Source organism: Bufo gargarizans, chromosome 3 (genome assembly GCF_014858855.1).
Source record: "Bufo gargarizans isolate SCDJY-AF-19 chromosome 3, ASM1485885v1, whole genome shotgun sequence".
NCBI classification, from domain to species: Eukaryota; Metazoa; Chordata; class Amphibia; order Anura; family Bufonidae; genus Bufo; species Bufo gargarizans.
Window position 1 is genome coordinate 515,758,263 of NC_058082.1, and position 16,836 is coordinate 515,775,098.

The window sequence follows — 16,836 nt, forward strand, 5'->3', positions numbered from 1 at the left end:
TGTTGACTGTGGTAAAATTCCCGGACATGTATTTCTCAAGTGCCCTTGAAGTGCTAATGCAAACTGATGTTTAAAGCCAGTTCTGTTGGCAGCTGCGTGTAATGTGACTGTCCCTATTACCATAATCCTTTTTTATGTTTCTAAATCTTTCTAAAACTTTAATTGCCCAATTTCCCAAACTTTTTTGAAGTGACCTCTCCCTTCAGTGACAGATAATTGTGCAGCACTTCAAGTGACGTCTAAATTTATGGGCTCATTAAAAATTATAGGAACCTTTCATTCCCATTTTTGCATCTTTTACTATACAAAATTTATTTAATTTATTCAATGTGAACTGGGTGTTTACATGCAGAATATTAACCCATGACTTGATACTGCATGTGCAAAGAACTATGGGATAATTACCAGAACCATTGGGAAGACGGGATGCAAAAGAGCTCTTAGCAAGCTCTACCTCTGATGCCACCAGATGTAAGGCAGCTATCAGTCAACGTTCAACCTTTTACACAGGCCTTGAGACATAACTTGGATAATAAATAAGCCAGCATCTCATCTGCTGTTTGGGGTAATTGCTCCTCATCAGTGCAGAGCAGAGGGTACTGGCTTAACTGGGTGGCTTTGTCTCCATCAAGGGCATTTTATGCTAACTGTAGCTTCACACCTTATTTTAACTGGAACGCTAGTCTGTTCCGGCAGATAAGTCTTCTGGAGTTCACCAGATCAGGCCGAGTCCAATACTGCCTTTCACCGGCGGACCCCATTGAGTATAATGAGAACCAGTCCTCTTCCAGCAAAATGCTGCTTTCGAACAGATGAAAAATGTTGCATGTAACAGTTTTTGTCTGGCCAAAACCCAAACTCTTGCCAGAAAGCGTCAAGAACCCCACTAGATTTTATGATTGTCAATGGAGTCCAGCGGTGAATGGCAGTATCCAGCTGGGTCAGATCCGGAGAACTTCGGCAGGCTGTTTTCTACCATAACAGTTAAGTGGAGGTGAACCTACACCGATTTCTGTCAGTTGGAAGGACAGTATATGGTTAGCTGCAATAGAAGGCCAGACTGCACTCCCAGGAAAAATAAGCATCTGATCGGTGCACGCTATGCTTGACCCCCACAGATCCCGGTTTTTCCCTGCACAGTGGGCTCCCGGTCACCTGTCTACACAGCACGGCCCGTTCACTTGGAGATGTGGCTTGTCACATGACAACTATCAAGTGATGTCCGCTGTTACTGACAGTTGCTATTGCATCTCGATGTAATGCAGTTGCAGCCCCAGGATAAAGTTGGCTAATGATTTTGGAATGTTATAGCAAAGGTACTAGCATTGGTTTATTTTGTGTTTTTTATATAGTTGTCTTGAGTTAGATTTTCCTTATGGGACTTAATGTTGACTGTTAAGAAGCGTATATTTAGTCTCGATCGTATGCCAGTATTATGCCAGACATGCTTCCACTGCGGCTGTCGCCCAGACCTGCTGCATGTACTGTAGTTATTACCGGTATTTGATCCCAACCATTATGCTTTATGCCGCAACTTGGTCATAGAAACACACATGGCTTGACAGATGCCCCCCTAATGTTTTCAGTTCTCAGGATCTTATGGGGAGCAGTGGCTAATGGGATAGTCCTGTTCAGTGACGAGAGGAGTATAAAGGTAATAGGTGTTACCTTTGAATTGTAAAGTAACTAGAAGCAACCATTTAATTAACATTTCAGTTGTAGGTAGCCGATCTTGGCTGGTGATGTATGTAAGCTCTCCCCAATACAGTTTCAGCGGTATCAAAATGTTCACAACATGAACAATGTTATTATCTCTGCATCACTGATTGACTAGATAATTGTTGGTGTGGGTCCAGTTCTCATCACTCCCATGGAATGGATTTACAGTGTGCTAAAAATGTTAAGGGTTTTCCAGAAGTACAATATTAATGGCATAGACTCAGCAAAGGTCATCAATGTCTGATTGATATCCCCTAGCCTTAGTTCAATCATCTGTTTAAAGAGGCTGTGGTACTCCGGTGAGCACTGCAGCCTCCTTGCCTTACATTATACAGTGGTCATGCTTAGTATTGCAACCCAGGTCCATTCACTTGAATGGGACTGAGCTGCAAATACGCTGTGCGACTGTCGAACATGACGTTGCTGGCCTAGGAACAGGCCCGTGGCTCTTCAAACAGCAAATCGACAGGGGAGTCAGACCCTCACTATCAGATATTGGGGGGCCTATCCTGAGGATAGGCTATCAATATTCTACTCTCTTGAAAACCCCTTACTATGTCCTGGATTGGGAAGCTGACTCGACATCAGTGGGACATTGTATCCTGGACCGCTAGGTACCACAATATGCCTATAGATGGTCCGTATACAGTAGTCACAAATGGACAATAATGCTACTAAAAGTATAATAAGACTTATTTTGTCAGGGTGATTACACTTATCGTTATTGTATATCTTGCTCTTTCCTGACACTTTGTAGATTTTCTTGAGGAACAAAATGACCGTTGTGAATAGTCTCTAAACGTGTGCCTGCGTAAAGGTGAAGGATGACGTAACGCACTACGTTTGGATGAAGTGAATATTTTATACCCATTTCAGCACCACAGAGAGCTGCACGTAAGCGGTAAGAAGCACATAATAACTGAACAGGAGATGTCCTCTCCTGACATATAAGTAACAGAAATATTTTCTTACAGCCCAAATGCCCCGTTCCTCTGTTATTCTTCCTAAAAATATGTGAAACACTAAAATTCAGCGATTTCGCCATTTCTCATTTCATACATCTGACTGTGGGAAACGTCCCTTTATCGAGGGGAAACTGTGAAGCACCATTGTCACTGTATGCAATATGTTTTTATTCATTTCCAGGAAGATTAACAGAGCAACACTGCAATGCAGAATTCTAATAAAAGGTGCCCAGGTACTGTTAGTTTAGCTTCACAGACATGTAAGTGTCCATTGAAAACATTGGGCCTGGCAATTATTTATTTGCCACTGGAACAAATACATTGGGAGGGGGGAAGGTTACAACACTGTGTCTAAAGTAAAAACTCCTAGCAACCAATCACGGCACAGCTTCTAGTTCATATTTTGCTCTGAAAAAACGAAAGTTGTACGGTCATTGGTTGCTGTGGGCAACGAAGATGCTTTTTCTTTTAGACCGCTGTTATAAATGTGGCCGATTGCCAGGACTCCGAACAGTTGGACCTCCTGCATGACTATACAGTATTGTTGTACATTATAGAACAGGTTGCTGTACTTTACATCTGAATTATGTGCAAAATCTGTTTCAGATAAAAAAACAATGTTGATCTCCTCTTCAGACGTAATTTCCTTTGCTTACTTTTAAGGCCACCATAAAAAGTATGGCAAAATCACGCTCGAGGTCACCCAAGTGGAAATCCAGGTTAGTACATGACTTTAGCCGTGTGACATTTTATGGTGGACCAGTATGAGGTAGAAAATGTCTGCAGCAATTTTTGAGGGGTTGTGCGGGATTTTTTCACTGATGACCTATCCAGAGGAGACGGTAGGTTATCAGTACAAAAAAAAGTCAGTCAATCCTTTTAACTGAACACTGGCCGTGAATCTCTCTACAAAGCTGTGTATGGAACTAGATGAATGTGTTGCCTATTTGCTATGTATTTCACCCTTTGTATTCCATTGCAAAAGCTGCAAATCCATGACCGATATCCTGCAACAATACGCTACATAGGACAGGACAGGTCATCAATATCAGATCGGTGGGAGGCCAACTTCCAGAAGCCCCCCCCCCCCCCCTCCCAAATCTGCTGTTTGAAGGGGTTGAGGTGCTTTTCCAGGCGCTGCATCTTCTTCAATGTTTAACTGAAGGTGGTACACTGTAATAGGTTGTCCCATTCACTTAAATGGAACAAGCAGTTGTAATTACACTGCACTGCCGCTATCGTCTAGACGGCATACAGGTAAAATTTGAAGAGAAAGTGTGCCGAAGCCCTTTCATACAGCTGATCATGGGGGAATCGGACGCTTACCAATCTGATACCGATGACCTACCCTAAGGATAGGTCTTCAGTATTATGTCTTTGCACAACCCCTTTAATAGTATTTAAAAGGCACCTGTCACCACTCCTGACATGTCGGTTTAACCCCTTACCCTGGGTTCAGACCTGAGCGTTCTGAAACGAGCGCTCTGTATGCGCGATTGTACCTGCGTTTACAATCGCGCATACAGAGACAAGCAAACACACATTGTCGCGCATTCCCGCTGAAGTCTATGTACGGGAACGCGCGACAAACGCCCCAAAAAAAAGCTCAAGAACTTGTTTGAGCGTCGGGCGTTTTACAGCGCGATTGTACGCGCTGTAAAACGCCCAGGTGAGAACCATTCCCATAGGGAAGCATTGGTTTCTCCTTGTTGAGTGTTTTACAGCGTGTAGGAACGCGCTGTAAAGCGCTCAGGTGTGAACTAAGGCCTCACGATCGGGCCATTTTGCACCTTCGTAACCAGGCTTATTTTTGAAAATCTGACATATATATGTGGTAATAACTTTGGAACACTTTTACTTATCCAAGCCATTCTGGGATTGTTTTCTCGTGACACATTGTACTTCATGACAGTCATAAATTTGAGTCAATATATTTCACCTTTTATTTGTGAAAAAATCCCAAATTTACCAAAATTTTAGAAAAATTTGCAATTTTCAAAATTTCTATTTTAAAACAAAGTGATACCTCATAAAATATTTAGTACTTAACATTCCCCATATGTCCACTTTATATTGGCATCATTTTGTAAATGTCATTTTATTTTTGGGGATTTTAGAATTTTAGAAGCAATTCTCAAAACACACTTTTTAAGGACCAGTTCAGGTCTGAAGGTCACTTTGTGGGGCTTACATTAGTAGAACCCCCCCCCCCCCCCATAAATGATCCCATTTTGGAAACTACACCTCTCAAGTTACTCAAAACTGATCATACAAACTTTGTTAACCCTTTTAGGTATTCCACAAGAATTAAAGGAAAATGGAGATTACATTTCTAAATTTCTTTTTTTTGGGCAGATTTTCCATTTTAATCCATTTTTTTTATTTAACTTTAATTAACTTTAATTTCATCAAGGGTTAACAGCCAAACAAAACTCTGATTATTGCCCTGGTTCTGCGGTTTACAGAAACACCCCACATGTGGTGGTAAACTGCTGTATAGGCGCATGGCAGGGTGCAGAAGAAAAGGAGTGCTGTATGTTTTTTGGAAGGCAGATTTTGCTGGACTGGTTTCTAGACACATTGTCCCATTTGAAGCCCCCCAGATGCACCCTACAGTAGAAACAATCAAAAAGTGACCCAATTTTGCAAACTACGGGATAAGGTGCCAGTTTTATTGGTACTATTTTGGGGTGCATATGATTTTTAATCGCTCTATATTATGTTTTTTGTGAGGCAAGGTAACCAAAGAATGGATGTTTTGGCACCATTTTCTTTTTTTTACAACGTTCATCTGAGAGGTTAGATCATGTGCTATTTTTATAAAGCAAGCTGTTACAGATGCGATGATATCGAATATGTCTACTTGCTTTGTTTCAGTTTTGCATAAAAAGCATTTTTGGAAAAAAATTGTTTTTGTGTTTCCATTTTCTGCACGGCCATATTATAAAAAAAAAAAATTCTGACGATCGTCTTGTGCAGGGGCTCGTTAAGCTTTTAAAGTTTTTATCGGTACCATTTTTGGGTACATATGTCTCACGGCTGTCATGGTCAGATGGTAGTGGACCATGACACTTTTGCCGTGCATGCTTGTTGCTGGTGGCAACGTGTTGTTAGCATGATTTTACACTTCCCTTTTAGGCTGTAGTTTCTTCCCATTTTGGTTTGTTTAGTGTTGGAGTGTGCAAGGTAGAGCTGGGTGTGGCCTTATGGCTCTTCTTATACTGCAGTTGTGAGCCTGAGGTTAGGGGTATGTCTGCCTTTGTATGAGTAGGAGCTTTGCTCCTCTCTGGATGTGTCACCTATCCATGAGGCTCTCCTTGTGGAGCATACTGTCACGGTGGGAAGTGGGGGAAAAAAACAATAATGCACAATGTCTATATAAACCATGCCACTAGGCCTGGAAGCCAGGATAAGGGAGAAGGTCCCCTCCTATGCATTGCTTATTCGTTATTGCACTTTATGTGGCAAGGTGAATGGCACTGTTTTTATTTTTACGGTGTTCACCTGAGGTGTTAGGTCATGTGATATCTTTTATAGAGCAGGTCGTTACAGGACTGGCAATACCTAATATGTATAATTTTTCTTATTTCAATTTTACACAATAATATTATTTTTGAAACCAAAAAAATAATGTTTTAGGTGTCTCCATAGTCCGAGAGCCATAGCTTTTTTTTTTTTTTTTTTTTTTTTTGGCTGATTGTCTTAGGTAGGTTATCATTTTTTGCAGAATGAGGTGACAGTTTGGTAGTATTTTGGGGGGCATATGCCCTTTCGATCGCTTCGTGTTGCACTTTTTGTGATGGTAAGTGACATTGGTTAGGTCATGTGATATTTTTATAGAGCTGGTTTCTCCGGACGCGGCGATACCAAACATGTTTAGGGTATTTAATTTTTTACCCAATTATAAATGTTCGGATATGGGCGTCCACTTGCCATGGTAACCATCGGGACGCTGCCACAGCAGAGCAGCGGCCTGATGGGAAGGAGGAAGCTCCCTCCCTCTGTTATGATCAATCGTGCCGCTGCCACAGCAGCGCCCGATGGGAGAGGGAGCTTCCTTCTTGTTAACCCCTTCTATACAGCGGTCCCTACGGACCGCGGCATAGAAGGGGTTAAACGGCCAACATCTGTGCCAGCATCTATGTCTGCTGTTACAATAGATTGTCAGCTGTATGTTACAGCTGACAATCTACTACCGCTCGGCCATCCTGGATAATTATGGGTGGTGGGGGGGGGTCGGCCCCCTCATTGTTACGCTTGGCCATCCTTAAGGGGGGTTGATCGGGACACAGTAAACACAGCAGAGCAGCGCTGCTGAACGCTATGATTGATCAGTCAAATCTGACTGACCAATCACAGCGATCCAAAGGCAGGGACAGCTGTGATTTGGTCCCGTGCCCGGACAGCTCAGCTGTCCGTAGCACCCGTTTAGATGCCGGTGTCACCGCAAGTATACTTGCGGTGACACTTTGATCTCATGACTTACACAGTAAGGCTACTTTCACACTAACATTGTTCGAATCGAATTTTCCTCATCCTTTATCATCCGAATAACTGCTCCAGTATTTAAATTTTTTCAAAGATTAAAAGCAAAACTCTCTCCTCCTATATCCCGGCGCAGACCAGAAAATCTGATCCGGTGACTCAGCAATTTCCAGAACACTTGGTACTGGATCCAGCATTAATACAGCTCTAAATGAATGCCTGCAAGTGCGGTATTGTTCTGAGATTTTGTCCGGAAAGAATACCGCAGCGGAACGGAAGACATCCTGATACATACTGAACGGATTGCTTTCCATTCAGAATGCATTAGAACAAAACTGATGTTTTTGTTTTTTTTCCCGGTATTGAGACCCTTTACCGGATTTCAATACTGGAAAAGAATGAGTGTGAAAGTACCCTAATTAATTAGTCACTAAGGGGTTAAATGAATAACAATTCTGCACCTTCATTTCTAAGAACTCTGGCCCAGATTTACTAAGCCTAAAGATGGTGTAAGCTTAGCCATGCTGCCTAGACCTGCACCAGATTTATCACAGGGGCTCAGGCTGGAGGATAAGTCTGGTGCAGGTACAGACTCATTTTCCTGACTGCATACCAGCTATTGGTTGGCCTACATTCAGACAGATTTTTATGCCAGAATTGTGGTGCAATTTTGGCTTAGGCCAGCCCTCTTTCCCATGAAGCCCCTCCGTTCCTCAAGCATGTCAAAAAGAAGTGTAGAAACCCTAGATGTGCTAAATTGCACCGAAATTGAGCTAATTTGCACTACTTTTTAGACAGATTTTTGGAGCAGACACACTAGTAAAACTGGGAGCAGACACACTAGTCATAGCCTGGCTATGAGCTGAGCGCTGCGATTGGCCAGCGCTACAGCATAGGAGAAGGAGACCGCGGCAGGTTCCCCTGGGTGGAGACTAACTAGGAACATATCGGAGGCTATAACCGGAGAACGGAGCGGCGCCCGGGGATAACAGTAAGTGCAGGGGGATCCCTGGGCGCCGCTCTACACATCTGTATAGTCAGTTTAGATACTTTTTTCTGGTGAAAGGTCCTCTTTAAGCATGCATAGGATAGGCATAAGGCCATCCTTCATATAAGATAGGGCCAGGGGCTATCCATAGTATTCAGTATATTGGGCAGACTAGATGGACCAAATGGTTCTTATCTGTTGACACATTCTATGTGTCTATGAATAGATGCTCTAGATTTCTTATTTTGTGCGGAATTTGATCCTTTACTGAAACGGATACTTCAGGAATGGTGACTTGCCTCTTTTAAGCTAATAATTCATATGAACCAACCATTACTAGGACTCTTTCCAAAACATGGGATGGGCAGAGTTGTTGTTGTTTTTTTTTTTTTTTTTTTTGTTCCTCACATATTTAGCTGCCCAAACTTTCTCTTTTAAAACTGAACTAAACTTTTTAGGCATTAACTACATAAAATCTCTTTAACTGCAGACAGCATAGAAATAATTAGTGCTCCTCCACAAAAGCGCTAAATTTATACTGAATAATCACATTGAAGCCAAGCCGTACCATAGCAGCTCCACAGAAAATTTAAAATAAAATATATTGTGCGTATTGTCTTATTGTACTTTGTTTTTATGTAGGCCGCCACCATACAAAAGTCCCGAGCGCAATAGACGCAGACACTTTCACGAGCATTACCAAGATGGTGAAGGGTTCCATAGAGGCCCCAGAAGGCCCAAACACTGGGAAGAAGAAAGGCACGGACAAAGCAATTTCAGGATGACTCCATATAAACGCTTTAATGATAACAACTATGAGCCAGATGCATTTTCTGCAGACTTGAGGAAATCTCCTTTTGAATCGTCCAGTCGATTTAAAAGAATGCATTCTCCTGATAGGCGTGGAGATGGTAATAGAAGATTTCCAGCAAAATATCCAGAGGATCGTAATAGACATGGCCATAGAGAACACCGTGATTATCACCATCGAAATCAAGAACTTAATGCACATACCGAAACAAATGGTTTTAAACATGTGAGACGAGAAGGCTCCTCTCACAGATCTTACCACAGAGAACCTGATAGGGATTGGCATGACCATGATGGACAGTGGAATCAAGATCACACAGATCCATATTTGCCACCATCCGGCAGAAGATCTGAAGAATTTGTTGATCAAAATGTGTTTCAAAAGAGGTAGACATGGTTTCTAAGCATGTTTTTTATGTTTTATACTACACCTACTAGTTTTAGCATTGCATTATGTTAGAACTTTGATGTTGTTGTTGGAAATGTCCACACCTCTTTTGGCCCATACATTTTTTATTTATTTTTTATTTTTTTTTAAAGCTGTTTGTGTGACTGAAGTAATGTGCACATTGTTGGATTTCTAATCTGCTTTAATTTTCACACAAAAATAATTATGTCAACAGGCATCCTGAGGATCGTGATTACAGAGAACATGAGCCACTTCCTAAGAGAACTAGAGAACCAGACAGGCATGACTACAGGCCGCCACCAAGACATTCTCACTGGAATGATGATCATACTTTATGGCCACATCATGACAAGGATTGGTCAAAAGACGCAGATCTCCGAGATCCTAGTCCTGTTGTATATCAGACCCATTCAGGAGAACTTGCCAAGATAGAATATGATTATAGTCATAGATCTCCTTCGTATGTACATGTGGAGCCACCTTTTTTAAATGACCATGCTGAGAGAGACAACCGTTACGAAGACAAGAAAAACTTTTCTACCAGAACTTCCCAACACAACAGGTCAAATATGAGTAACCGAGAAAGGGGAACATTTTCTGAAAGATCACCAGAACAGACTACTAAATACAGTGAAAAAAAGGCTCCCGATAGAGGTGCGTTCAAAACTGATAACCTACACCTAAATCATAAGCACAAGGAAAGTGGAAGAGAAGCTGAATACAGGAGGGAACCAAGTTCTAAACGCCACTTGGATAACCATAGTCCAAAATCTTCTGACCCAACCATAACACCGAAGACTAACTGTGAAAAGGAATCTATCATGGTTAATCTGGAATTGAAGAAATCGGTGGATAAGTATAGGTATTATTTTAATTACTCTCATAGGTTTGTTTTTTTTTTCTTGGGTTTTCTGTGAGAGCGAGGTAAAAGTTCATGCTTCTTTCACCCGTGGAAACAAGAGGATGACACATCTAGAAGGTCGAAAGGTGCCGAAATTTTCATGCGTGAAACAAATTTCATTGGTGGAATTGCAGAAGAAACGTCAGTGGAAAATAATCACCCTAAGCTATACATAGGAGCAGGGTTTTTTTTTTTTTTTTTTTTTTTTGTAGAAAAAGACAAAAAAAAAAAAGAAGCAGGCGACATGAAAACAAGACGAAAAATGAAAAGTAAAAAATAGAACGGAAAACGGGAACATCAAAATATTTTCTTAAAAGGTCACGCTCCCTTCATATATGACAGCCATGCGGATCATATGAACACAGTTCTTCCAAGCCTAATATTTTTCGCGGAATGGCTTACGCTCTCGGTGACTTCACACACCAATTAATTCTTTGGAAACGAGTTAGGACATTTGATTGAATAAATGTTGTTTTAATTCCCTAAAGAAAACGGGGGGGGGGAAATTTTAAGAAAGTTTCCATGGGACCAACTTTACTGGAGGAGAAATTGTAGAATCCGTCAATCAAAAGTTATATGAAATTTCAGGGCAGACATTATTTAAAACAACAAACAAGCTGCTAACTGAAAAACAGTCAAATCAAAGCTAATTAAGTTGTTTTATTTTTTTTACTTGGCGGCGCCATGAACTAGCATTCTGCGTAATGGGTGCTAACATGTTATGAAGAAATTCATGTCTTATATTTCGATGATCTTATACATAGGACTTATTAACATTAAAGGCCTCGAATATCAAAAGTCATGACCATGGCAGAATGCAGCTGAAAAACGGTCATACCGAATACATGGAAATCGATACAGAGTGTGTGTGTGAGCTGAAACCTCGCCTTACATGGAGTTATACAGCTGAATTGATGATGAATTTTCATTCCTAATCGACCAGCTATGTTGTCCAGCATAACCTTAAATCGTGTTAGAGTATCTTCTCCAAAATATGAAGGAAATTTGCAGTGAAAATGCTGAGAATTCCCAAAGTTAAGGTCTGCCTCACCATAATATATACTTATCATCGAAATCAGCTTCTACCCAAAACACAAAAATATGTAAAAGTCGCATGAAATTTTTCTCGCCTCACAAATCTATCATAGCACAAAAATAATATAATATTCGGGTTACCCCGCTGCTGAATTGTGTAATCCAAGGAAATCAGAGTTATGTAGTTTTTGATGAATGGGTGGCTTCATATATTACTATGTGGATCCTGAAAGAACAGGAAGTATTTCACAGGTAAGACGATAGTTTTATGTCATGTACCAACATCTCTTTCTGTTCTTATTAAAATGAAACATGGATTATTACATTTATTTCTTAGTATTTCATGTTTACTTTATATCTTAGTTTCGTAAAAATGTCAAAAACACCAGTTGTGCTTTTGTAACCTCTTCTTCTTGTAATCAAATATCAGATTTATAACTATTTAAGATACGTGAGACCTTCACAACTCTTGGTTCCTAGATTCTGTAAAACTTAGCGAGTCCATGCTTCAAAATGTGTTATGTGTTATGTTAGCTAGGTGATTTATGTGTACATTTTATGGAGAGTGAATCAAGGTAATTTCCTAGTTATCTTCTTATCTAGACAACCTCATGAGCATTGGAATATCTCCAAAGACATTCAACCAAAGTCTGACATTCCCCAAGGGAAGAGGAATTCTGAACAGAAGATGCCCGAAAAAGATGTTCTAAAGAGGTGCTCTTTTTTTATTCCTTGACAACATATGTAAACTATATACAAACGAGGGGGAATTTATTATGAGGGGAATGTTTGAAGTCTGTTTTGCTTGAGTCTGCGTTGGTGTACGTTATGCCACGTTTCGTTTTAATAAATGTGTCTTCCCTTTAAACCTAACTCTTTACTGTAGAAAAACCTACTCCAGTTTTCCTACTTCACTGTCCTAGTTCAGTGAAATTGAGACTTTTTTTTTAAAGTAAAAAAAAAAAAAAGTCTCTGTGATAAATCTGGAGTAAAACTCGTTAACATACCTGACCACATCCATATTTATAAACTGGAGTGAGTGGTGTAAAAATGCAAAAAGCTGTAAAAGTTTTAAACAAGTGAGTAAAAAAAAGTTGCAAAAGCCCAATTTTGCGACTTTTTAAAGGCAGAATTCTGTAGTGAAGGCATGATAAATCGGGGCTAAAGTCTATACTTTAAGGTTGAATTGCAGTCAATATTTTGGCAGCTTACAACACAGAATACAGCGCCGAGGTCCACTCCTCCTCAGAAAAACCACAATTCGGTTCATATTCAATCCACAATGCAGCAAATATCGATTACATCCTCTTTATGTATGAGGTTTCTTTGTGCAAAGAGCTTGAAAAAGGGGGCGTGACCCTTAAAACGTTCCACATGGCGAGTGCAGTATACTGACCTGACACTTTGCATCTTGCTCTTGCAAAAGACTACCAGCCGGGGCTTGCAAAGTAATGAATGCATGATAATGCTGGCTTCCTCAAATGTGAACACGGATGTAAGATTAATGTAGGTTAAAGAGGACCTTTCATTGGTTTGTGATAAGTGAGCTAAATATCTGTACCTGCGGGGTATCCCACGCTGTGCTGCCACCCTGCCTGTTTTTTTTAAAAATAGCGCTCCTGCTCCCCATTATGGCCCCCCCGCAAATTTCACGCTCAGTCGACTAATAGTGAGCATCAGAGCAATGGGGAGGAGACGCAGTCTTTCTCTGTGGGCGTCTCCTTCTCCCCTTGCTGTAGCGCTGTCCAATCGCAGGGCGTCACAGCCAGGGAGAAAAAACCCTTAAACATTAAAGGCCTCGAATATCAAAAGTCATGACCATGGCAGAATGCAGCTGAAAAACAGTCATACCGAATACATGGAAATCGATACACTGAGTTTGTGTGAGCTGAAACCTCGCCTTACATGCAGTTATACGGCTGAATTGATGAGGAATTTTCATTCCTAATCGACCAGCTATGTTGTCCAGCATAACCTTTAATCGGGTTAGAGTATCTTCTCCAAAATATGAAGGAAATTTGCAGTGAAAATGCTGAGAATCCCCAAACTTAAGGTCTGCCTCACCATAATATATACTTATCATCGAAATCAGCTTCTACCCAAAACACAAGAATATGTAAAAATCGCATAAATAATGTCATGTACCAACATCTCTTTCTGTTCTTATTAAAATGAAACATAGATTATTACATTTATTTCTTAGTATTTCATGTTTACTTTTATATCTTAGTTTTGTAAAAATATCAGACACCAGTTGTGCTTTTGTAACCTCTTCTTGTAATCAAATATCAGATTTATAACTATTTAAGATACGTGAGACCTTCACAACTCTTGGTTCCTAGATTCTGCAAAACTTGGCGAGTCCATGCTTCAAAATGTGCTATGCGTTACGTTAGCTAGGTGATTTATGTGTACATTTTATGGAGAGTGAATGAGGTAATGTCCTAGTTATCTTCTTATCTAGACAACCTCATGAGCATTGGAATATCTCCAAAGACATTCAACCAAAGTCTGACATTCCCCAAGGGAAGAGGAATTCTGAACAGAAGATGCCCGAAAAGGATGTTCAAAAGAGGTGCACTTTTCATTCCTTGACAACATATGTAAACTATATACAACGAGTGCTGTCCGCATCTTTTGCGGCCCCATTGAAGTGAATAGGTCCGCATCCAAGCCGCAAAAACTGCGGCTCAGATGAGGACCAAAACAACGGTCATGTGCATGAGGCCTTTGGTGTAGAAAAACCTACTCCAGTTTTCCTACTCAACTGTCCTAGTTCAGTGAAATTAAGCCCTTCTTGCTTTATAAATCTGGAGTAAAACTCGTTAACATACCTGACCACACCCATATTTAAAAACTGGAGTGAGTGGTGTAAAAATGCAAAAAACTGCAAAAGTTTTAAACTAGATAAAAAAAAAAGTTGCAAAACCCAATTTTGAGACTTTTTAAAGCCAGAATTCTGTAGTGAAGGCATGATGATAAATCAGGGCTAAAGTCTATACTTTGAGAGAGAACCTCCCTGGCTATGACGCTCTGCGCTCCGATTGGACAGAGCTACAGCCAGGGGAGAAGGAGACGCCCACAGAGAGAGACTGCATCTCCTCCCCATTGTTCTGATAGCATAATGAGCGTAAAATTTGTGGGGGGCCATAACTGGGCTATTTAAAAAAAAAAAAACAGGCAGGGTGGCAGAATAGCGGGGGGGTACCCCGCAGGTACAGATATTTATCTCACTTACTACAAACCAATGGTCCTCTTTAACGTTTTTCTATTTTGAATGCTGTTTGCACAGAGGAACCTCATAAATAAAGTGGAGGTAATAAATATTCACTGCGTTGGGAACTGAATACGGCCCAAATTGTGATTATACTTTGAGGTTGAAGGGCTTAAAGGGAATAAATCTCCTGTATTTTACAGATTTTTAAACCTATATTTTAACTTTTTTTTGTTAGATTATTTTATTTTCTGTACGTGATTATGGCAGCCATCTTGCCTGTGCTGCTGTTAACAGCATTCATAGGCTTTTCTGCAGCCACATGGACCTTAGGAGGCTGATTCATTTGACTTCTATGGGAGAGTGGTGTGTCGTTTGTATAGGTCATAGTGAAAGGAGGGTGAGCTGTGACTATCGCCTATTGTGAATGGTGTTATTATGTATTATCTCTATATAGATCATACCTTTTCATTGTAACCATGCCTCTCATAATAATGAGATGACTGCTGAAAAGTGATCTCTACAGAACAGGACTTGTCAGCCTATTATGAGGCTCAGTGTGAAAACTGCAAGATTTCTGAATTTTATTTATGTAGATCATGACATGGAAAATTTAAAAAACACTTTCCTTTGTGGCCAAATAAGGAGAATACACTGTATTTAACAACATTTTTTTGTGTGACCATCATGCATTGCATTGGAAAGATTTAGACTTGGAAAACCATTCCAGTAATTGCAAAAATGGCAGGAACTTAATTTTTGCATTAGCTTATGAAGGAAGTTGTTATATTGCCTTGGCAAACAAAATTCCATCATACCATCAATACCGTCATCTTTGTATAACTCATGGCTAGTAATAGCTGCCACCAAAATGTAGACATCTTTACAGAAAAAAGAGAGACTATTTGATTATAATTGACACTAACTATTGCAGGAGCAATTCCACTTCCTATGAGAGACAGATGTCTGAAGACCTGGTAGCAGTAGGTAGAAAAGATGCTTTTCACCCTGTGTTTGACCATCTAAGCTCTTCGACGCATGGGGGAACTAATGCTCCAAGCACTGAATTTACTCAGGAAATAATAACCATCATCCATGAAGTGAAAGGTAAGATGCAATATTAAAAACTGGGGAGTGCTGTGCTTTGAGTGTGATTGTCTGGTGTGGTACTAGTGCGTTAGTTGTTAGATATTAGTTGGCTGTACCCATTAGATTGAAGACCTTCAATTTTGACATTTTCATTAGAATCTGCCAAGGGTCTAAGGCAGGGATCTCAAACTGCGGCCCCCCAGCTGTTGCAAAACTACAACTCCCAGCATGCCCGGACAGCCTACAGGTATCAGCCTACAGCAGGGCATTGTGGGAGTTGTAGTTTTGCAACAGCTGGAGGGCCGCAATTTGAGATGCCTGGTCTAACATATAGGGGAGCCCGCTGACTTGCCCCCATTAGCAGATGTAGGGAGACTGAAAAATTAGGTATGTTAGTTTTTTTTTCAGGAGTTTAGTATTGATAACCTATACTCAAGATAGGTCATCAGTATCTGATCGATGGGGGTCCGACTCCCAGTAATCCAGGCGATAAGCTACTGGACTACACCGGTCAGATATTGTTGATCTACCCTGAGGATAGGTCATCAGTGTTTGAACTCTTGGAAAGCCCCTTTAAGATGCCACAGCTGACCACAGGCTCTCCCAGTTCTCCCATACACCTATATGCTCTGCTCAGCCAAGTGTTTTTTCTGGGAGAGAGGAGAAAACTGCTGTCCGACAGATATGGTAGCAACTTATTTCTAGGAGAACAAAAGGATCATATCTAATATTCTCAAAGCAGTAACATCCACCATGTTGGGGGGGGGGGGGGGGGGGTCATGAGGCCACCATACCTCAGAAAATGTGAGGTTTGGCCAACAATATCCTAATGTGTATGGGAGCCTTTTACTCTTCCCAATAATTTGCAGAAGTGTGCAGTCAGGAAAGGCAACTGAAGAAGCATTCGTCAGAACACTAACCTCCATGGCCTCCTTTGTGTTTGTCCAGTAGTAGATTCTGTATTACCTGTGGGACAAATATATGCAATAACGGTATATCTGAAAGGGGCAAATCATTCTTTTTTACAGTACTGTAATAACCTGCATAGATGCTGAGTGGAGTCCAGGAGAAATGGGACTACTTAAAAGAGGCACTATTGAAGGCAACAGAAAATTGCATTGGGCTTGTCAGTAAAAGCAAAAAAAGGAAAAGACCACTGTGGTACTCAGCAGAAGTGGCCAAAATCATTAAAAACAAAAAGATAGCATTTAGGAATTATAT

At 40.7% G+C, this 16,836-nt stretch overlaps 1 protein-coding gene across 3 annotated transcripts in view; it reads left to right on the top strand.

Moving 5' to 3' along the window:
• The window catches only part of BCLAF3 (BCLAF1 and THRAP3 family member 3), a 76,164-nt gene that overhangs the window by 23,444 nt on the left and 35,884 nt on the right, over positions 1-16,836 (top strand). Inside the window, exons 2-8 of one of the 3 annotated variants that reach the window (XM_044283975.1) lie at positions 2,477-2,620; positions 3,291-3,403; positions 8,800-9,354; positions 9,591-10,238; positions 11,916-12,026; positions 13,777-13,887; positions 15,461-15,633. In XM_044283975.1, coding sequence (XP_044139910.1) covers positions 3,363-3,403; positions 8,800-9,354; positions 9,591-10,238; positions 11,916-12,026; positions 13,777-13,887; positions 15,461-15,633 — 1,639 coding nt within the window. In that variant the 5' untranslated portion in view covers positions 2,477-2,620; positions 3,291-3,362. The remainder of the gene's footprint in view (positions 1-2,476; positions 2,621-3,290; positions 3,404-8,799; positions 9,355-9,590; positions 10,239-11,915; positions 12,027-13,776; positions 13,888-15,460; positions 15,634-16,836) is intronic. The other 2 variants (XM_044283974.1, XM_044283976.1) reach the window with 2 other exon arrangements.